This window comes from Suricata suricatta, chromosome 8 (genome assembly GCF_006229205.1).
Source record: "Suricata suricatta isolate VVHF042 chromosome 8, meerkat_22Aug2017_6uvM2_HiC, whole genome shotgun sequence".
Classification (NCBI taxonomy): domain Eukaryota; kingdom Metazoa; phylum Chordata; class Mammalia; order Carnivora; family Herpestidae; genus Suricata; species Suricata suricatta.
In genome coordinates this window covers 19,866,138-19,887,740 of record NC_043707.1, presented here as the reverse complement: position 1 = coordinate 19,887,740, position 21,603 = coordinate 19,866,138, and the positions used below count along the sequence as shown (strand labels likewise).

The 21,603-nt window shown below is 56.2% G+C and overlaps 1 protein-coding gene across 1 annotated transcript in view; it reads right to left on the bottom strand.

The window, feature by feature from the left end:
* Positions 1-1,148: 1,148 nt before the first annotated feature.
* Positions 1,149-21,603, bottom strand: part of KDM8 (lysine demethylase 8) — a 21,189-nt gene continuing 734 nt past the window's right edge. The window contains exons 2-8 of the mRNA XM_029945998.1: positions 12,742-13,274; positions 10,391-10,557; positions 9,251-9,383; positions 8,233-8,277; positions 2,892-3,041; positions 1,926-2,018; positions 1,149-1,833 (exon numbers count right to left, since the gene is read on the bottom strand). Of these exons, the coding sequence (XP_029801858.1) occupies positions 1,669-1,833; positions 1,926-2,018; positions 2,892-3,041; positions 8,233-8,277; positions 9,251-9,383; positions 10,391-10,557; positions 12,742-13,239 (1,251 nt within the window). The 5' untranslated portion in view covers positions 13,240-13,274 and the 3' untranslated portion in view covers positions 1,149-1,668. The remainder of the gene's footprint in view (positions 1,834-1,925; positions 2,019-2,891; positions 3,042-8,232; positions 8,278-9,250; positions 9,384-10,390; positions 10,558-12,741; positions 13,275-21,603) is intronic.

Sequence of the window (21,603 nt, the reverse complement as noted above, 5' to 3'; positions counted from 1 at the left end):
CCTGAGCAGGCCGCTGCGTCTCGAGTGGGGGGGGGGTGATGGTCGCCTTGTGCCCGCCCCTCGGCTCTGCCAGCAGGCGGCAAGCGCCCTTACTCCACACAGACTTTGGTTCATGCTCCCGGAGCTGCAGCCAGCCCTCTGCCAGCCGGTGCCGTGGCGGCCTAGGAGCCCGAGAGCCCTGCCCGGAAGGCGTGTGGAAGGACGGTCTGTCCTTTGTGTCTTCCCACCGGACCCGTGTCCTCTTGTCCCTAACTACAGGATCACGGTGTTACAGATGGGCCTCTGCTTGGAGCAGAGGTGAGGGGCCTGCTGGCCGGGAGACACAGGGAGGAAAGGCGGCAGGGCCACACGGCTGCCCCCGGGTGGGGAGGGTGAGTGACGCAGGCGGACCCCCACTGTACCTCACTGACCGCAAGCCAGACGCCGTGGCAGCCCTATTTTTGTCTCTATCCCTCTGACATTTGGTATAAATCCATCTCCAGAATTTGGCAAATAACCATTAGTAATGCCAGATAGGGGAACAAGCAGTCTCCATGGAGCCCTCGATTTCACTTCCTAAGCAGCCCGTCTTTGCCTCTGCCCTCCGTGCCCAGTGCTGTGCCCACCCCTCCCCGCCAATGGTTCCCCAGCTCCGTGCATATTCTGGTGGTCTCCCTGCACAGAACTCTGGAGCCCCTGGACCCACGCGATGAAGCTCCAATGTCCCGGCCTGGTGGCAGAGGACACAAGTGGCTCGTGTTCCACTGCCCCGCCCCCAGCCCTGGTCACCCACAGGGTGTGTTAGCCAGGCCCCGGCTCCAGAAATTGCCCCTCGGTGGTCCCCGGCCTGCCCGAACCTTCCCTGGGCCTCTGAGGCTGTGGGCCCCGGCGCTGCTCCAGCGGAGGGCTCTGCAGGAGAGGAACGGATGAGACCAGGGCTGGACAGGCTTCTGGAGTTGCCCAGGGCTGTTTCTGGAAAAGCCTGCAGGCCGGGACATGCAGGCACTTCCGGGAAGGGGGGTCAGGCCCCACCGTGACCACCGAAACTCTCTGGATTCCCGGCTGCCGGCAGGCGTGAGCTGAGCCAGCTGGTAGGGACGCTCCCCTGTGACCTGCACCACCTCTCCGGCCCACCAGCAGTCGGGTCAGGCGCAGTGATGACGCACAGGTGCGTAGCCATCCTGATAATTATTCAGATCAGACAGCCAATAATGGTTGGGACCGCAGGGGCCCTGCCCAAGCACAGCCTCTCGAACTGTTTCCCAGATGGAGACACGCCCACGAGGCCTCGGCCCCAAAGCTTACAGAGCGATTGAGCGCCACGGGGCCGGGTTTGAATCCAGGCAGCAGTCAGCCCCGAGTCCGTCTTCTACCGCTGCCCACACTGCCCACCCGAGTCCCAGCCACATCAGGCTCTCCGATGCCCGCGGTCTCCATGCGGCGTGCCAGCCTAGAGCGTCCTTCCGGGGTCTCGGCCGCCGGCCTCCGCCGCGTACCTCTGGCCGGAATGTGCGCCCGGCTGGGGCCTTGCCCTGTGTCCGCCCAGCACCGGCCTGGTCCCCAGCAAGGGCTTCGGCGCAGGCAGCTCTGGCCTCTCTCGAGATGCTGGGACCCCGCGCCAGGCCGGCCGGGGAGCAGGGACCGCATGGGCCCATGACTGCTGTCGCCTCCCAGACCCACCCGCCCTGGCTACGACCACCAGAAGCTGACGGAGAAGCTCAGGTCCAGTGCCCGCACGTAGTGCCAGTATTTCACTGGGATAAACAGGATCTCTCCGGGAGACAGGACGCAGGACAGGAATGGGGCCTCGGCAAACTTGGGGAACTTCTCCAAGTCGGGGTTCTCCACGTCCACCTGGAGGAAACAAGCCGCCACTTGTCGAGCCTCTGGAGCCAGGGCGGGGAGGGGGGGATCCGCAGTGTCACTCGGGGCCCCTGTGTGCCCACCTGGCTCGTGTTATGGAGAAGATGCGTGTCATGTGGGTATAAAGCCTCGGACTCCTGTGGCGAGTACAGGCGGATGTACTTCCTCCCCATCACCTGGAAGACAGGGCCTGCTCAGTCAGCTGCCACCCCCGCCCCCCGACCACAGGGCCCTGGACCCGCCATCCTCCCGAGCCTCCCCACGCCTTTCCACATGCTGTTCCCTGCGCCCGCTGCCCCAGCCCCACCATGCGTGCTCCAGGCCAGGCGACGGCTTCGCCTCCAGATAATGAATCAGTAACTCAGGGACTGCAGCTGACGATAACCAAGCTGCGCCAGCCTCCCCCCAGCTGCTCCGGTACATCCACTAGTTGAACCCCCACAACCCTCTACAATGGTTCAGTCACCCCCATTTCACAGATAGGGAAAGAAACTAAGGCACAGGGAGGCAAGCCAAGTGGCTGAGGTTCGCCCAGCTGCCAGGTGACAGGGTTGGCATTGATGCCAAACGGCCCAGCCAGCTCCCAGCCTCTCTAGCACATCAGGGCACGGCCTCTAGGCCGGAAGAATGTTCTCGTCTGTTAAATCTCTCTGCCTAGAACACATTAGGTGGTCTGACCACAGATGCCCTTCCTCTGTCTGGGTCTCAGGACATGCCCTCCAGCGGCAGACTCCTCTCAGCTGGACAGAGGGGCCGGCACAGAGATGCCAGCCTGGTTCTGACGCCTGGCACGTGGGGTGGGGGGAGGTGGAGGACGGGTGGCCTGTGGGCACCCGCTCTGCCCTGAGATGCCATCCGGCCCCGCTCTGCCCGAGTGACACGGCCAGGACCCCAGAGGCTCCTTCCTCGGGGAACCGCGTCTAGAAACAGCCCCATCTGGAGGAAGGGAGGGCACCAGCTCTCCGGTCCACTTTTGCCACATCCGTCTCTGGCACGTGGGCATGGAGAGCGCGGCCGGGCCGTGCAGGGCTGGGCCGTGCGCCTCCAACCTGGACCAGGAAGTTCTGCTGCGGGTCCTGATGGAGCGGAGAGACGGTCCCCTGGGGACCAAACCAGGCGTTGATGGTGATCTCCTCTTCGTCCCCGTCGCCCAGGCAGCAGTAGTCGGGGATGCTGATGTCCCGCTTCAGCTCCGGGATCTGTGGGTGTCAGAGCGGACGTGGGACGCCGGGTCCGGGCCAGGGACGCACCAGCCCACAAGTCGGCGGGCCCGGCACACACTGCCTCATTCGGCACTAATAGGACCAGGTCCACACTGCCAGGTGTGTGGATTTAAAAACCAACAGAAAAAGTTAATGTATAGGTTAAGAGTTATTTTGTTTTCAGTTATTTTGTTTCAGATATTGTTTTCCTGTCACAAACATCTTCATTTTTTCTGAAAAACCTGATAGCACTGCTCTGCACTTGACCCAGCTCGGGGCGCCAGGGTGGCTCAGTCGGTTAACCGTCTGACTCTTAATTCTGGCTCCGGTCATGATCTCACAGGTTCATGGGTTCGAGCCCCATGTCAGGCTCTGTGCTGATCGTGCGAAGCCTGCTTGGGATTCTCTCTGCCCCTCTCCAGCTCGTGCTCGCTCGCTCGCTCGCTCTCTCTCTCTCTCTCTCTCTCTCTCTCTCTCTCTCTCTCAATAAATAAACACACAAAAAAAAGATAAATAGGGGTGTCTGGTGGCTCAGTCAGTTAAGCGTCTGACCATGGCTCTGGTCAGGGTCTCACGGTTCATGAGTTGACCCCTCCATCGGCACTTACAGTGCGGAAGCTGGAGCCTGCTTCAGATTCTGCGTCTCCCTCTCTCTCTGCCCCTTCCCTGCTCACAGGTGCACATACACTCTCTCAAAAGATACATTAAAATAAACAAACCAGCTTGTAATTTTCTAAAGAGTGCACTCTTTTTGAAAATCAAATTAAAGAGAAACCAAAAAGAAAATGGGGTTGAGGATTTATCACATCTCTGGAGAGAAGATTTGCCAAAATTGACTAATGATAAAGCAATCACAATACGTACGTTTTAAATATGTTAATATAAAGGCTGTGAAAGTGGGAAACTTGAGAGCTGTGGTAAATGAGGGTTAGAGAGCTGGTACACAATAAAAAGGAAAAATAATACGATTACACAACTAACCGAAGGGCAAAACCCAGAGACGGCACAGAAGTGAGTTACACACAAGGAAGGGCTCAGTCCCACTAGGGGGAAATCTGAATGGAGCGTCATTGATGCCACTGTTTCCCACTCATCAAACGGGCAGGCTGAGCCCTGTGGTGGGGAGGGTGTGGGAAGGGGGGCTGTGCGGGGCTGCTGGTGAGGTCAAGACAAAACTGTTTCGATGGGGATGGGTCGGTCTCCACAACCTGTGGTCTCTGACCCAGCCAGCAGTGAGCTTGGGCAGTGCTCCTCTGTGTGCACAGGCCGGGGGCCTCCCGGAGGCTGTGAACTCGGGTGCTGTCGGCCCACCGTGACTGCGTCTGACAAGATGTGCTCTCTAACAGCAAGCACCCCGAACCCCCTGCATCCTCCCCGCTCCCCGGCCAGGCCTTCGGAACCCAGCAGAGCCGGCCCAGCGCCCCCGCTCAGGGCTGGTGAGGGGTGCACAGAGCCTGAGGCAGGAGGCCCTGGGCCGGCTCTGGAGGGTTCCACCCCAGACGTGCCCTCTGAATGAAGGCCGGCCAGTGAGTGGTTTCCTCGCTGTGCTTTCAGTAGTGGCCGCTCCAAGCTCAGGTTGCTAAGGGGCCTCCATGCTCAGGAACGGCTGGACCCTCTCCCTGCAGCAGCCCAGGAAGCGATGCAGCGATGCTGCTGTGTCCACTGCTGAGGCCCCTGCCTGTCGGCCAGAGGGGGGGGGGGGGGAGGGGCCCATCCTGCTCTCCACCACCAGGCTGTCCCAGCACCCCGCTGCTTGCAGCCCGGACGCCGCCAGACCCTGGCCCCGTGGAATGACACCGTCTGGACTTGTGAAGTGGGACTGGCTGACCAAATGGTCTAATCAGAGCCACTGCATACAGAGACGCCCCCACCAACAGACAGAATGCTCCCAGGAGGTGACCGGTGATTAAAGGGAGGCCCAGCATGGTGGCCAAAATCTACAATATGGGGTCCCTGGGAGAAAAGTCAGCAAGCGGTTTTTGGGCAAGAGGTTCGGGTGGCAGCCACTGAGCTTTGTGAAGACAGAGAAGGCTCCAGAAAGCAGTGCAGGGGCCTGCCAGGTGGCCCTTCAAAGTGTCTCCAAGGTTTGTCTTAAAAACAATCGGACACTCTGCCTTCTACTTAGAGCGTGTGTGGGTGGCGGAAAGGGACAGAGGGAGAGAGAGATGCTCAAACAGGCTCCACAGTCAGTGCGGAGCACATCTTGGGGCTTGATCCCATGACCCTGGGATCATGGCCTGAGCTGAAATTATGAGTTGGAGGCTTGGGGCGCCTGGGGGGCTCCGTCAGTTAAGCATCTAACTTCAACTCAGGTCATGACCTCATGGTTTGTGAGTTCAAGCCCCGAGTTGGGCTCTGTGCTGACAGCTCGGAGTCTGGAGCCTGCTTTGGAGACTGTGTCTCCCTCTCTCTCTGTCCCTCCCCTGCTCACGCTGTTTCTCTCAAAAATAAATGTTAAAATTAAAAAACAACAAAAAGAAGAGTTGGAGGCTCAACCAACTGAGCCACCCAGCACCCCTACCTTCTATTTCTAAAACTGCTTCCTCTTGTTCTAGAAAAGTGGAAAATGGCTGCTCCAGGACAAAGAGCCAAGTTTACCTGTGGCTTCTTGAGTCCCCCTGGGAGGTGTGACTGAGCTCAGGGGACAGGGTGGCCTCTTGGGACCGCACAGGTCTCGGGACCTGATCACTTGGACTCCCTTCCCCTTCATTATGCAAGAGAGGACAGAGACAGGGTCTGCAAGTCCTAATTCGGGAGACCTGGGCAGGAGACCACAGCCCACCCAGCCCCCACCTGCTGCGGCCTCTCCAGTTTCGGGTGTGGTGGCTCCTGGAGGCTGGCACAGCCCCATCAGGGCCTGGGACCCCTGGCGGGACAGCCCGTGAGAGCAGCCCTAGCCCCACGTGGTGCTTCTGGCTGAGATACCAGCAAACTCCGCCAAACAGTCGCTGGGGCCTCAATTCTAGAGTTATCCTTGGCTGCTCCTTCTCCCTCACCCCACCCAGCCACCTGTGTCCAGCCACCAGCAGTGGGCACCTGTCTTACACCTGTCCAGCCCCGGGGGCAGCCTCCTCGGGCTCTCCCGGCTTCCGCATCGGTCCACCTGGAGTTCCTCTCTGGGAGACACCCCCGAGCCTCCCACACTGCCCGTCCCTCCTCTTCCTGCCCTGCCCTCTGGCTCAGCCCCACCTTCCGCCTCCCTCCCTGCCACGTGCTGGGCTCAGCCACGCCGGACACTTCCGTCCTGGGAAGCAGGGGAAGTCCACTCCCACGGCTCTCCTGGTCGCCATGCCCCCCTCTTGCCTCCTTTTAGACAAAAGAAGAAAACGAAGTGGCGAGTTTACGGTCTGGGATAAGATACACTGCTTACAGCTGACGGCTAGCTTATATCCAGAACATATACAGAGAACTCCGAAAGTCAAAGTTAAGAAGACAAACAGCAGGAGAAAAAGGGGGCAAAATATCGGCCACATGGCTGGAGACGGCTCATCTTTCAGATTGCCACTCGAGTCCCACTCCTGGAGACCCGGTCCCTGCCTCCTTCCCCCGGCTGCTCCGATCTCCTGGAGGGTCTCATCACCCATCACCGTCTCACATACTTGGATTCTGAGTCCACTGGGGCAGGGGAGGACTCTTCTTTATCCTGTACCTCCAGGGCGGGGCCCAGAGGGGCCTATGAGGCAGCCTTCAGGCTCCTGCCTACCCGCTCCATGGACAGAGTGAAGTGGGGGCGGGGGGATAGCAGGCCAACTGTTCAAGGATCTCTCCAGGATAAGCCTTCAGATGGGTCCAGCCTCACTAGACAGCTCTGAAAATTCAGAACACAATCTTGGTTCCCTTGTTGTGGCTGCATTTAAAAATAGTCTGTTTTTTTCTCATGGTGATGACTCTACACCCTCATTATAGATGCCCTGCCAACTGCAGAGAAGGAAAGGAAAAACCACTCACGGTCCTACCACCCATGAATCGCTGTTAAGCTTCGGGGCCCTTTCTTCCTGTCCTCACCAGAGCAGAGACCCCTCCATGTGATGGGACAACCTGACTTTGTCACTTTGCACCAGCCAGGTGGCCCCCGAGTGCCCACGGCAGCTCTGTGAGCAAGCCCCACGTCACCCTGCTCCCAGGACGTTGGGTGACTGCCACGCAGGGGGCACACCACCGGCCCGGGGCTGAGAGCCATCCTGCATCTCTGTTTCCCCCCGGGAGGCCCCCTCTCAGGGCTGACTGGTGACGGAGAGAGCTGGTGTGGCCCTCTGCCCCCGGGGACCCTCCCTCACAGCTGCGCGGGCTCTCCTGAGCGATCTCCTGCAACACCTCCTCCCACTGGGGCCCTCCTACTCAGAAACCTCCCAGGACGTCCTCCTGCCTTGCAGAGGATCCGAGTTCTTGGTCAGGCCTTCAAGGTTCTCCCAGTTGGGCCCTAGCCTTCCTTATCACCTTCTTGCTCACTCTTCTGAACGAACCCTCCCAGGAAAGAGATGGATGCAGCCGGCATTTGGGGTCCACTCCAGGGTGTACCCCGAGTCTCGGTGCAGGAGGTGCCCCTCGCTGAACGCTCCGCCTCCAGCCTGGCTGGGCCCTGCTCCTCCTCTCTGCCCCAGCCCGAGACCCCCTCCGTTCTCAGCCTTCAACCAGACTGTCCCTGAGGGTCTTCCATCTGGCGGCCAGGGCTGGGGACCCACACGAAGGGAAGCCGGCTCTGCTGGGTTCATGCAGGCCCCTCTCAGGGAGATGGCCTCGTGTGCAGACAGGTGCCACTGGGTAAGGATGGTGAGGGGACCTCTGGAGAAGCCAAGGTCAAGGAAGCCAGCGCCCAGCTCTTTGTGGGTCAGGTTGGAGCCTGTCCCCTCTCTCGGCTCCCTAGGGGCCATTCCTCCGGTGTGACCACACCCGCTCAGACTTCAGGCTCCACCCCTGGGGCCGCCCCCCACCTCCACGCCAGTCCTAGGGCCCTGGGGTTTCCACGGCTCTCTATGACCAGCTTTGTCTGCTCTCCCCGGCCCACTGTGGGAGAGGACACGAGGACACTGCTGGAGAGGTAGCCGAGCCGCACAAGGTTCTCCCCGCTCACCAGTGGGGGTGGCCCGAGGCTGTCACGCCCTTTCGTGCCTTGTGGGCTCCGAGCTCCGGAAGGGAGGCAGAACAAGGTGAGGGCGGACAGGCCGGAGGCGTGGGGTCTCAGACTTACCTGCTCAAAGAGCTGGTGCTGAGCCAGGTACCCGACGTCCCTCGGCTGGTCCGCACGAGAAAAACCAGAAGCGACACAGAGAGCTCGTTAGTAAGGAAGACACTCGGGTGCTACTGTTTAGCGGCCTCTCGGCCCCAGGGTGCACGGGCCCCAGGCAGCCAGCCACCTGGCACGGCCCTCCGCTCCATCCCGCCTGGTCCCCTCTGTGACCTGGGGGCGAATGTGACGCAGTGCTGGGCCTGGGGAGGCTCAGATCTGGGGCCGCCTCTGTAAGGGCTGCACCAGGACTGTTTCCTCCCATGAAAATGAAGGGGCCGCACATACAGGATTTTTTATCAATGAAAATGTAATTACACCATATGTATTAGTCTGAAAAAAAATTTCTTTCATTTAAGGACATCGTGAATGTCTCTTCAGGTGAGTACGGACATATGTGCCTCATTCTTTTCATGGGTCCCTGTTTTACAGATAGGACGCAGCGTCATTAACTCAACCTCCCCACGGGTGGACCCCCACTGGTGGACCTTCAGGGTGTTTTGCCGGTGTTTCCATCAACGGCCGAATGTTCTGGGTCTTCCTTATACTTATGGTCTCCCAAATGCAGAACGACTGAGTCAAGGAGCGTGGGCGTTTTAAATTCTAACGGCTTCTGCCAGGATGTTTCCCAAAGTGAAGCCGGGACCGTCTTCTGGGCAAAGCTGTCAGTGCCCGTTTCCTCCACGCTGGCCTGCACTGGGGACCGGCATCTTGGGAACGTTTCTGCCATCACATGGATGAAAAGATCTGCGCTCTCCAAACTGGGTTTGGCCAGGCTCACGGGGCTTCCTGGGAGGAAGGCCCTCCTGTCCGGGGCTCTGGAAGGGGCAGTGGGGGCTGAGCACGCAGGAGGCTGGCCGCCACTCCCCCAGCCACAGGCAGGGCCGGTCCGCTGTCTAGGCTCTAAGGCCGCCCTGCAGCGCCCGGATGTCGCGTGTCCTCCCCGCTGTGAGTCCCGCGGGAACGGAGGCGCGTGACGTACCTCATCCCTGATGTACTTGCTGACGAACTCATTGACCGTCATGAGCGTCTGGGACCACTCCTCGTCGGTGTACCTGGAGCCAACCTCCACGGGGACAGTCCGGCAGCCGGCGACGTCCTGGATGTACTCCACGCTGGGGGAGAGGCAGACAGTCACCGTCACCTTCGCGCCATGCTCTCCGCAGAGCGTGCCTCACCCTGTTCCCCTTTGTCTTCATGGAGCCTCACGGGGAGGGGCCGTCACCCCCCTACTCCCCACCCGGGCGTGGGCCCGCGGGGTTAGTGGCCCCTGGCGCCACGCGGCTGGCAGAGCGAGCCTGGCGGCCTGGCCGGGCAGGGCTCTTGGGGGGCCGCCCTAGCTCCCTGCCAGCCGGGACTCCCAGGTTGCGCTCCGCTCACCTTGGCTCTGGGCTGGGCGGCCTTCCTGGGGCAAAGGGCGGACAATATGGCAGGGGTGCAGACGGGCCTGTGTCCCGAACGCTGGGCCCTCCGGCAAGTTACCCACCCTCTCGAAGCCCTCGCACCCCATGTGTGGGCCGGGGCGATGGCACTACATGTCCCACGGGACCCAGGGCCGACAGAGAGAGCAGACTCGGCAAGTGCTCGATCCTGGCGGCTGGCGTGCGGCCCAGCTCTTCTCACCGTCCCAGTGGGAACGCCCCCTCCACGGGCCAGTGGACACAGTGACCCCTTCACCCGTCCTCAGAGACCCCTGCTCACTTCCACAGGCATTAGGCCACCAGCCTGAGCCGCTCTCACAACCATGAATGTGGGGGGAGGGGACCAGAAGCAGGTGTGACAAGGGAGCAAGCCCAGGAGCCCCGCCATGAAGGAGGGGACTGTCTTGGGTTCTTACTTCTGCTTTTAAGCCTCACAGCCCCTGACAAGGCCCACGGAGCTGCTCAGATCCTGCAAGACGGCATGAACGGACTCAAGGCTGCGCCGCCGGGTAAGCGCCCGCTAGAACACCTGCTTTGGGCGGCAAGCTGAGGAGGGCACGGGTCTTCCGACCTCTGGGACCTCTGGCCTGACCTCGGAGCCCCCGCCTGCCCAGGCAGGGGCTGGTCAGGAGCGTGTGTGGGCCACATTTCCTGGGGGAAGAAACGGGGGGATGAGGCTCCCGGCCCTCCCAGCCACCCACCTCCACTTGTGCATGCAGGGCCACTGGTCGGCCACGCCTTCCAGGATCACGGGCCTCCCTGGAACCAGAAAATGCTTCCTGAAATGCTGGAGGGATGGACAGTGGAGCCGGGGCACCGTTCTCTCAGACGTCACGTCTGGAATCCAAACACGGTTGGTCCTCGCTTTCTGTTGAAAAGCGAAACAGAATGGCAACAGGTGCACAGAAGTTACCACTTGGGGCATCTGTGGTGGGCTAGCTCAGGGTCACGAATAGGAGCAGTTAACATTTATTATCCTTACTGCTGCTGCTACTGCGATTTAATTCCTGGCGATATCAAGATATTTTTCTTTACCAGATCATTTAAAGTGTCTATTTGGGGTCACCCGGGTGGCTCAGTTGGTTAAGCATCCGACGCTTGGTTTTGGCTCAGGTCATGATCTCACGGTTTTGTGAGTTTGAGCCCCGAGTTGGGCTCCACTTGGGATTCTTTCTCTCTTTCTCCCTCTCTCTCTGCCCCTCCCTTGCTTGCACACTCTCTCTCTAAAAATACACATTAAAACAAAAAAGAGTAGGTAAAGCATCTGTTTGATTATAAAAGGAATGTACGGCTTTCACAGAAACTCCAGTTGGGATGAGATGTTACTACCCCAAATGCCATCTGATGGCAAAGTTCTCTTCGTCATGACTACATGTTCCTCTCCCGTCGTGTCTCCCGTGAGGAGAGGGCCGCTGACCCACCGGCAGGAATATGCAGGACAAATAACCCACATTCCCGCGTTGCCACTCAGTCCCCGCCATGTCTTCTGAGCGGCTGTGCCAGAATTTCCCCAACCACCTCCCAACTGAGTGCCCTGAGCAGGTTACTGTCTCCGGGCCTCAGCTTCCTCCTCTGTTACTGACCGGGAGACCAGATGCCACACGTGAAGTGCCCAGGATCACTGGCGGGGGGGTCGGCTCTCTCTGCCCCCCACGGCACCCGTGTGAGCCAGCTCTGACCCCAACCCCTCTGCTCCCCCTGCACCCGTGTGAGCCCGACCTTTCCCACCATGTGGAGAAGACATTCTGTAATCGCCTTTCTAGAACCTAGGCTCCAGGAGAACAGGCCCTTTGGTCCATCCTCAGCATCGGGCACGTCTGGGCCACCACTGGTGCTACAAAGCTGCCGAGCAAACCCTGCTTCCAGGCACGGAAATGCAGGGGCACCCAGGGTCCAGGACCCCTGCTGGATGCACAGGCAGGGGTGGGAGGGAAGCTGGGAGGAACGTGGCCACTCCAGACCTTCCCTCACATACCGCCAGACACCACCCACATGGTGAGCCCACTCTGGGCCCGGGACCACCTCCCTGTTCCTTTGGGACAGATTTGGCCTGGGAAAGGGCAGTGAACAGTGAACCCCCTGCGTCAAAGGGCACGGGCATTTGCCTCCCATGGTCTGCAGGTCTGCCCTGCCTTCTGAAAGGTCAACCGGTGCACCCTGCCCTTGGCCCCACGGGATCCCCAGCAGCACCTGGTACTGCATAAACCCTCCTCTGTCAATGTCATTGCCAAAAATGGTTACCTCCCTGTTCTTGCCTTTTTTTAAAAAATTTTTCTTTTAACGTGTATTTATTTTTGAGAGACAGAGCATGAGTAGGGGAGTGGCAGAGAGAGGGAGACACAGAATCGGAAGCAAGCTCCAGACTCCGAGCTGTCAGCACAGAGCCCGATGCGGGGCTCGAACCCACGAATGGTGAGATCATGAGTTGAAGTTGAATGCCCAACTGACTGAGATACCCAGGAGCCCCTGTTCTTGCCTTGTTTTTTAGCCACAGGTGAGGCCAAGCATCTTTCCACATGCCTGTTTAACAGATCTGTTTCCTCCCTGTGGGCGGACATGCCTGGAGGCATCGTAAGGGAGGTCTGTGTCTGCGCTGGGCCGGAAGCCCGGTCTGCAGCCGCCCTCCGCTCCGCAGGGTACCGTCCTCAGGCACTAAACACCAGGAGGGCCATGTGCCAGCACCCAGGGGGCGGCGCCCAGCAGTCACAGGGACAGGGGACGGCTAGATGTAGCCTGTGGCCCCGACATGACTGCACAGTGAGCGAGGCAGCCAGGAAGGGGGCGATGCTCCCACCTGCCAACCAAGAACAGGCTGGAAGGCGTGGGCCCACGCGCCCTTCGGGCTGCTGCTCTCAGGAGCCACGGAGGGCCCACCTCCCTCTCTCCTGAAAGGGCACCACTTATGAAGAAACTGGGGGAAACTTGAGAAATCACACGAGGCAGTTCCACTTCCAAATCGAGGGAGATGCTATTTTTCTGCTGTGAGGCCTGGCCTCCACCCACTCCCCCGGGAGAGCGGACTGGTGTGGCGCGAGCCCCCCCTCCCAGCTACCTTCTCTCGGGGCTGCTCCTGGGCCGGGCCCGGGGCGGGCCTCTTCTCCGAGGGGAGGTGTGCCTTCAGGACGGCCGCCACTTTAGTGAGGATGTCCCCAAGGATGGCCGCCCCCATCAGCAGGCCCAGGTCGCAGACCTTCAGGGCTTCGGCCACCGCGCTGGCGTCCGCGGGCTCCTCGCACAGACACGCAGCCTTCAGGAGGCAGCCGAAGGCGTAGACGCGGCGCCAGTCCGGGTGCACGTCCTGCCACGGCCCCGTGTTGAGCCTCTCCCACGAGTAGTCCAGGAGCGCCTCGCAGGCCTGCAGACACTCGCCCCCGCGGCGGGCGCAGAACAGTGCGGCCACCTCCTGCAGCAGCCCCTGCACGCTGCGCTCCACCCGCTCCCCCAGCCGGAGCGCCAGCCCCTCTCTCGAGTCGGGCAGGAGCGCCCTGAGGGCCTCCTGGAGGCCGCTGGCGCCTGCCTGGGGCTCCCGCTCGCCCTCGTCCTCTGCCATGGGGTCTCCTGCCAGCCAGTCCGACAGCGGCAGCGCTGCAGGAAGAAAGAACACCTTGTCAGAGCAGAACAGCATGTCACACGCCCAAATATACACATTTGTAGATTTTCATAAAATCAAACTGGGGGTGGGGGGAGCCGGATCTGTGATGACGTCCAGTGGCCCAAATGTCACCCACTGAGATTTTTAAAATATATAGTAACATGCAACCTATGGAATGGGAGATGATATTTGCAAATGACATATCCGATAAAGGGTTGGTATCCAAAATATATAAAGAACTTGTACCACTCAACACTCAGAAAACAAATAAGCCGGTTAAGAAATGGTCAGGCTTCTCCAGAGAAGACGTCCAGATGGCCAACGGACACATGAAAGATGCTCAGTGTCACTCATCATCAGGGAAATGCGAATAAACACCATGAAGGGATTCCACCCTCCCGCCTGTCAGAATGGCTAAATCGAAAACACCAGAAACAACAGATGCTGGTAAGGACGTGGAGAAACAGGAACCCTCGTGAACTGTTGGCGGGAATGCAAACTGGTGCAGTCACTCTGGAGAACAGTATGGAGGTTCCTCAAAAAGTTAAAAACAGAACTGCCCTATGGTCCAGTAATTACCCCCAAATCCAAAGGGGCACATGCACCCCTATGTTTATAGCAGCATTATCTGCAATAGCCACAGTATGGAAAGAGTCTGCACGTCCATCGACTGATGAGTGGACACAGAAGACGCCGTATACATATATATTCAACGGAATACTACTCAGCCATGAAAACGGAAATCTCGCCATCGGCAACAGCATGGATGGAGCTAAAGAGTCTTACGTTAGGCAAAACAAGTCAGAGAAAGACAAACACCATTTGATTTCACTCATATGTGGGATTTAAGAAACAAAGCAAATGAGCAAAGGAAAAAGAGAGAGAAAGAAACAAACCAAGAAACAGACTCTCAAGCAGAGAGAACAAGCTGATGTTTACCAGAGGGGAGGTGGGGTGGCAGGATGGGCGAATAGGAGATGGGGATTAGAATACACTTACGATGAAAATAGTAAGTTATACCCGAAGTTACTTCCTACAAAGACCATGCAGACGTCCCCCCTTGCAGGTCCCCACGGCTTCCCACACATGACCTCCGTGACACCCATCTCACGTGTGGTGATTCTACAATGGTCTTCACCGGCGGTTTATATACACATAGACCGTGTGAGGACAGGGACCTCGTCTGCCTGGGGTCACCCCTACACTCAGGGCCTGGCACAAGACCAGGCTCACCGTGGGCACGGGATCAATGTTTATTCAGAGAGGGACACGTTGTCCTCAGCTGGGGTGCCTCCAACATCTCTCCTCTCTGGCAAACTCCTATCCCGCCTCTGAGGCCCACCTTTCATGATCCCCTGCGGGAAGCCCGCCAACACTCGGATGGCTTCCTGTCTCTCCAGTGCTAGGTGGCAGGCCTCTCCAGGGCAAGAAGGGGTCTCATTTCTCTACATTTGCCTAGAGTCTGGCTCACGGCGAGCGCTCAACTAAGGCGAACAAAGGAATGAGATCTTAACTTCCCAGGAAGCAACCCGGGGGCACCTGAAACTACACAGCAAGAGAAAACTCATAGTTGGTGCTCTTACACACGACGGCAGGCCAGTCCTAACTCGGGTGATCTAACAGGTGAAGAGGTTCTCGCGGGTCTGTGACTGCTCACCACTGATCGTGCTAGGTATAGTCACAGCTGTTACCTTCCCTGTCTGCCTCAGGATGGTCCTCAGGAATCATCGTGCTTTCTGCGGAGGCTGCTCTATGCTCGTGGGGGTCAGCAGACCGGTCTGTCCAGGGCCAGATACTGCCCGTGTTAGGCCTCGCAGGCCATCCGGTCACTGCTCTCACCACGCTGCCATTGTAGCGTGAAAGCGCCCCATGCTGTATGTATATGAATGTGCGTGGCCACGTTCCAATAAAACTTTATTTGCAAAAACAAGCCCTTGCTTTAAGCTCACCAAATCCATTTCGTCTTCTTCCTGGGCACATAGACTACATTTCCAGGTCTGCCTTGTGATGGGATGTGAGCATGCCGCTGGCTGCGAGCTGATGTGAATGCAAGGGGTGCAGCCACTTCCTGGCCTGGCCCATCCCTCCCTCCCGCAGGGTTCTCCACGCTTTCCCTACCCGCTGGCTGCCAGCAAAGGGCTCTGCAGCCCTAGATGACAGAGCCACAACAGCCACAAAATGGGGCACATACACCCATGCTGGAATGCCTCATGAGCCAAAAATAACTCGTATTGCGTTTAGCCGCTATCGCTGATGACGTGTGTTACAACAGGTAGCCTGCCCTGACGCGGAAACTTCCATTGCTGGAGAAACAGACACAGGTTGCTGTGGTTAGTAGTCAGTGACCCTACTGGACCCACAGAAGTCACTCAGAGCCCAAACCCCCCAGGAGGTGGTGAAAGGCAAGGAGGAAGTCTTGCCTGTGATAAAGCCTTATCAGATGCCACACTTTCCATAAAGGGAAGAAAGCCACAGCTCCCCAGTGATCCCGGCCTCCAGTGACCAACGCCCTTATCTAACTCCTTCCTCTTGAGCATGGGCGGGACCTGTAATTCAAGTGGTAGATGGAATGATGGCCTTTGCAAATGCCATTAAGAATAAGGACCCTGAGATGGAAAGATTATCCTGCACTATGTGGGTGGGTCCAACTCAATACCGGAGTCCTTGAGATAATCTTTCCTGGCAAAGACGGAGTCAGAGGGAGAGGAGATTACAAGCAGGCTGGAGAGATGCAATGCTGCTGGCTTTAAAGATGGAGGGAGGAGGTCACAAACTAAGGAATGTGGGTGGCCGCTAGAAGGGGGGGGGGGCAGCCCAGGAAATGGATTCTCAACGAGAACTTCCAGAAAGGAATGCTGCCTGGCGAGCCCTTGATTTCAGCCCTGTCAGCCCCATGTTGAAGGTCTAAGCTACAGATCTGTAAGAGAACTAATTTGTACTGATTTAACCCACCAAGTCTGCAGTAACTTGTTATAGCAGCAATAGAAAACCGTTATGACTTGCTTCTAGCTGATGTGTGTAAGTCTGATACATGTGACTTTGGGTGGGGGGGGGCAAAGATGGCAAAGGTGGCAGAATGCCCCTTGATCGGGTTACACGAGATTAAAACTCCCAGCGCTAGCCAGCTCTCTCTGCCGCCCTCCTGGCTTGCATGCACTCCCGGAGCACGTGGCCATGTGGGAGAGGTCACATGGCAAACTGACGATGGGGGCTTAGAGCCAACAGCACGCTAGGAACTGAGGCCCTCCGTCCGACAGGCTCCAGGAACTGAGTTCTTCCAACAGCCACAGGGCTTTAGATCCTTGTCCGGCTGAGCCTCTGGATAAGAACTTCGTCCTGATGGACACCATACTTTGAGCCTTGTGAGATCCTGACACAGAGGACCCAACTAAGCCACAACACAGACCCTTGACCCAAAGAATCTAAGATAATAAATGTGTGTGGCTTCAGGCAACGAAGTTTATGGTGATCTGTCACACAGCACTAGATAATAAACAACCCTATACAGATTTCCCTGACACCCTGGGACTCAACAGTAACTCACCAAAAGAACATGAGGAGAAAGCATGTTTCTTTTAGCACCAATGTGTATGAAGTCAGCAGTAGACAGGGAAGTGAAGACAGAAATGCTAGCGCTATGGTCTCTGAAGATAGGCTGGACAGCCCCATCGCTACCTCTGGGCCCCATTTTTTTTTTCAAATTTTTATGTTTTTATTTATTATTGAGACAGAGCGAAATAGAGCATGGGTGGGGGAGGGGCAGAGAGAGAAGGAGACGCACAGAATCTGAAGCAGGCTCCAGGCTGTGAGCTGTCAAACGGAGCCGCACCATCTCCACCAGCACAGGGGGAAGCTGGGAATCTGGGCTGCTTAAACCTCAACAAAACTCTGTAACCTAGGAATCATGCCCACTCAACAGACAAGGAAATCCCATCACTTCACAGAAGCAGAAGGGCGATATTCCTTGTGTGTCATTATTTTTGAAGAACTTCTTCCCGGGCCTAAAGCAACAGCAAAAATGTACCACTGTCCCTGGTCCTACTGCCATTCCATGGTTCCGTCCCCCTTTCCTCTCCCTCTCCTTTTATTTGTACCTCGCCACACGTCTGTGACCATTTTCCTACCACCCTGCCCTCTTTTGCTGAGGAAGAAACTAAAGCCCAGGGGAAAATGAAGTGACTTTCTTACGCACCGTGTTGACGCTCTGTGGTTTATGTACCTTCTCTAACATAGTCCTCGTAATCTCAAACTGTGAGGCTTTACAGAGATGACCGAAGTTAAGCTCTGGGAGATTAAGTAAGTTGTCCAGATTGCCCAAAACTGCACAGTAAGGGGTGGTGTCTACCTAGAACACTCTTTGGCTTCAGGACTAAGGATTACATCAGTTTTTGGATCTTTGTTTTGTAGCTAGGTCCTCAGTGCACAAGGGACATCCTTTCCAGCCGGCCCAGCGAATGGCACCGAGTGCGTTGGGCGGCATGGCCCTCGCCTACCAGGACGATTTCTGTCTCTAGCCTTCTGGAAGATTCATAAATGTCTCATGTTGGTCTCATTAACACCTTTCGTGGGAGAGCTTCATGGTCCAACCTTCCCATGTGGCCATATCCGCAACCCATCAGCTGGCCTCCCTGGGTGGCCACGTGGGGGCCTTATGTGCCATCTTTGTAAACTGGCCTCTCCATGGCCTTACAACATGGCTTCCCAGAGGATTTTAAATGGGCTGTAAACCGGTTCCCCGGGATGCAGATTATAAACTTGGTACACTGACCTCTCAGGGTGTCCTTATAAAACGGCCCCTTGGGGAGCTCACAAAAGGCCTTTCAGAGCAAGCCTCCACGAGGGCCTCGAGTGCGGCCTCCCAGGGCAGTCCTGTTTGGTCTCCACGCAGCCTACGTGTCGCTTTGCAAACTGGCCTTGGAGAGGGGCCTCATGTAAATGGCCATGCCAAATGGCCTTCTGGGAGAGGTCCTCAGGTTGGCTGTACAAAACACGTCTCCTCCTGGCCACACAATATAACCTTAGCAGTTAATGTCTGATCCAGGGGTCCTGGGGGAACAGCTTCACAAAAAGGTCTTTGGAGACACTTATGTGGACACCGTATGACAGTCTTGATTTAACAGCCACTTGAATGGCCTCCCAAAGAGCCTCATGATTGATCTTGTTACACCAGCCTCCCTGGCTGGCTCAGTTGGTAAGGCACGCGGCTCTTGATCTTGGGGTTGTGAGTTTGAGCCCCATGTTGGCTGTAGGGCTTACTTAAAAAAAATAAACCACTGGTCTCCCAGAGGGCCTTGCATTGGCAGATAGAAGCAACTTCCCACAGTGAGGTGGCAGCCTGGTCATTACTTCTCTGAATAGTCTTCAGCCTAGTTCTACCGGCTTCTCGGTCCCTTTAGGGGAGGAACCACATCCTACTACATGAAACAGTCTTCCAAAGTGGACTCGCGAACTTCTTCCTAACACATCGGGCCCTTGTCTGAGGGTCAGATGAAACCCAGACTTTGTCTTCGTTTTAGAAATCTCCCATGGTTTCTTTAGAGCACCAGGAAAGTGTCCTACCCATCAACCCTCTTGGTTAGCTCCTGTCACCACATAAAGTGGCCTTCCAGGAGAAATGGCCTTCACTGGCTGGGTCGTACACCCTCTTGGTGACTGTATGACACTGTGGTCCAGAGAAGGTGGCCCCACGTGGATTGCCAGTAGCCTTCACACAACTGGCCATCTGATATGGCCCTCCGCTGCAGGTCGGGCACCGGCCACATGACACCCCTTTCGACATGGCCTCAAGTCCTGGGTCTATAGATCAGCCTTCCAGCATGTACTGGTCTGACAAAAAAGACCTCTTGATAATAGTAAAACAGTTTTCCAAAGGAAGGTATCAATCAGAATAGTCTTATTTTATTTTATTTTTTATTTTTGAGACACAGAGCATAAGCAGGGGAGGGGCAGAGAGCGGAGACACAGAATCCAAAGCAGACTTCAGGCTCTGAGCTGTCAGCACAGAGCCCAACATGGAACTTGAACCCACGAACCATAAGATCATGACCTGAGTCAAAGTCGGACGCTCAACAGACTGATCCACCCAGGCCCCCATAAATAAATGATTTTAAATGTCCATTTATTTTTTAGAGAGAGAGAGAGAGAGACAGAGCATGAGTGATGGAGGGGCAAAGAGAGAGGGAGACACAGAATCTGAAGCAGGCTCCAGGCTCTGAGCAGTCAGCACAGAGCCCAATGAGGGGCTCAAACCCACAAATCATGAGATGATGACCTGAGTCCAAGTGGGTCACCTAACCTCCTGAGCCACCCAGGTGTCCCCAGGGTAGTCCCGTGGCCTGGCTTTATTGACTGGCTTCCCAGAGTTCCTCACTGAATTGCTTTTATAAAAGGTTGTACTATACAGCCTTCCTGGGGCGCCGGGGTGGCTCAGTTTGCTGAACAGCAACTTTTGATTTCGGCTCCCGTCAAGATCCCAGCATCACGGGATCCAGCCCCATGCTGGGCTCCACACTGACCATGGAGCCTTCTTGGGATTCTTTCTCTCCCTCTTTCCCTCCACCCCTCCCCCACTCATGTGCTCTCTTTCTAAAGCAAAACAAAAACAAAAAACAGCCTTCATGAGGAAGGAGTGGAGAATAAACTGTGAGTCTTTCAGTGGCACTCTAGACTCGTCTTCAAATCGGCTGCCCAGAGTTCCACCTAAAAGGGCACAAGCAGAGGTTGTGTACATAGCCTTGTGCAATCAGGTATAGGTGGGTGGGTTAACTATAGAATATATCCTACAGGGGTGCCTGGGTGGCTCAGTGGGTTAAGCATCCGACTTCAGCTCAGGTCATGATCTCACGGTTCGTGGGTTCGAGCCCTGCATCAGGGTCTGTGCTGACAGCTCAGGGCCTAGAGCCTGTCTTCAGATCCTGTGACTCCTTCTCTCTCTGACCCGCCCCTGCTCACGCTGTCTTTCTCTCTCTCAAAAATTAAAAAAAAAAAAAACAAAAACACACAGAATATATCCTACAAACCAGGATGCTGTATGTATATAGGCCTTTAGGCCTTTTTCTTTTTTTCTTTTCTTTGGCTTGGTAAAATATACATTTTTCTCTTGTAAAATTTTTTATTCTGGTCATTTTCTCCAAAGTTGTTTGTTTTTCATTGTCTGGAACTTTCAAAATTTACTGATTTTTGGAGAGAAAGAGAATAAGCAGGGGAGGGGCAGAGAGAGGGAGACCCAGAATTCGAAGCAGGTTCCAGGCTCTAAGCTGTCAGCACAGAGCCGGTCGTGGGGCTCGAACCCACAAACTGTGAGATCATGACCTGAGCCGAAGTCGGTTGCTTAACAGACTGAGCCGCCCAGGGGCCTCTTGGAACTTTCATTTCTGCACGCGGGAATTTCATTTTACACAAGCTGAATACTGGGAGTGCTGTTAGTGGCGCCCTTTCTTATATATGTAACATTCATTATTTATTTCCTATTATCTAAATATTTCATATTTACGGCTGCTCAAGTCATAAACTGGGGTTATTCCAGGCCAATTGACAACACCTACAGTCACCCTAATTATTGGCCATGTGAAAAAGCTGGAGTGGCCTTCTAGTGTCACTTTAAAGTCAGTCCCCTAGAACCTGTCAGGTATCAGCCTGAAGAGACCTCTTGGTGGTCACAGAAGGCTTTTTTTGGAGGAGGTGAGGGTGGAGGTGTCAAGTCCAGAAACAGCCCCAGCGGTCTTGTGTCCTGACTTTGTAAAGTGACCTGTCCAAGTGCCCCATGTCCTGGCTTCATGACACGGGATGGCTTTCAGGGAAAGGTCAGGTACAGATTGCATAAAATAGCTTCTCAGTGGAAAGTTCTTGGTTTCTCCCATAAAAGGCCCATTTGTTGATGTCCCGAAACGATACCCTAGGTACAGGGGTCCGATAAAGGTTGTCTGCACTAAGCTCTCTGAATACCTTTCGTCTCTTGTAAATCAAGCTAGTACAAACTCCATAAAAGGTTTGTTGGTTGATTTAAACGCGAAGGAGCTACATAAACAGACGGAAGGGAGTCAGGTCCTGACTTCATAAGTTCACCATCCAGACAGAGCCCATGACAGAAACTGGCTTGAAGTGGCCAAGAGCCCGGGTCGCGTCTGTCGGTTACCGAATAAAGCCTTCTGCGAAGCCACCAGACCCACCCCAAATTTCCCTTACATTATCTTTTAAAACCGAAAGCCATTCCCACAACAGACTGCACACTGGCAGGGAGAAATGGCTTCTTGGAGAATCTCAACCAGGATTCGCAGAAGACTGGCCTTATTTAAGGGCTCCCCAGGGCCCCCCAAAGGTCTC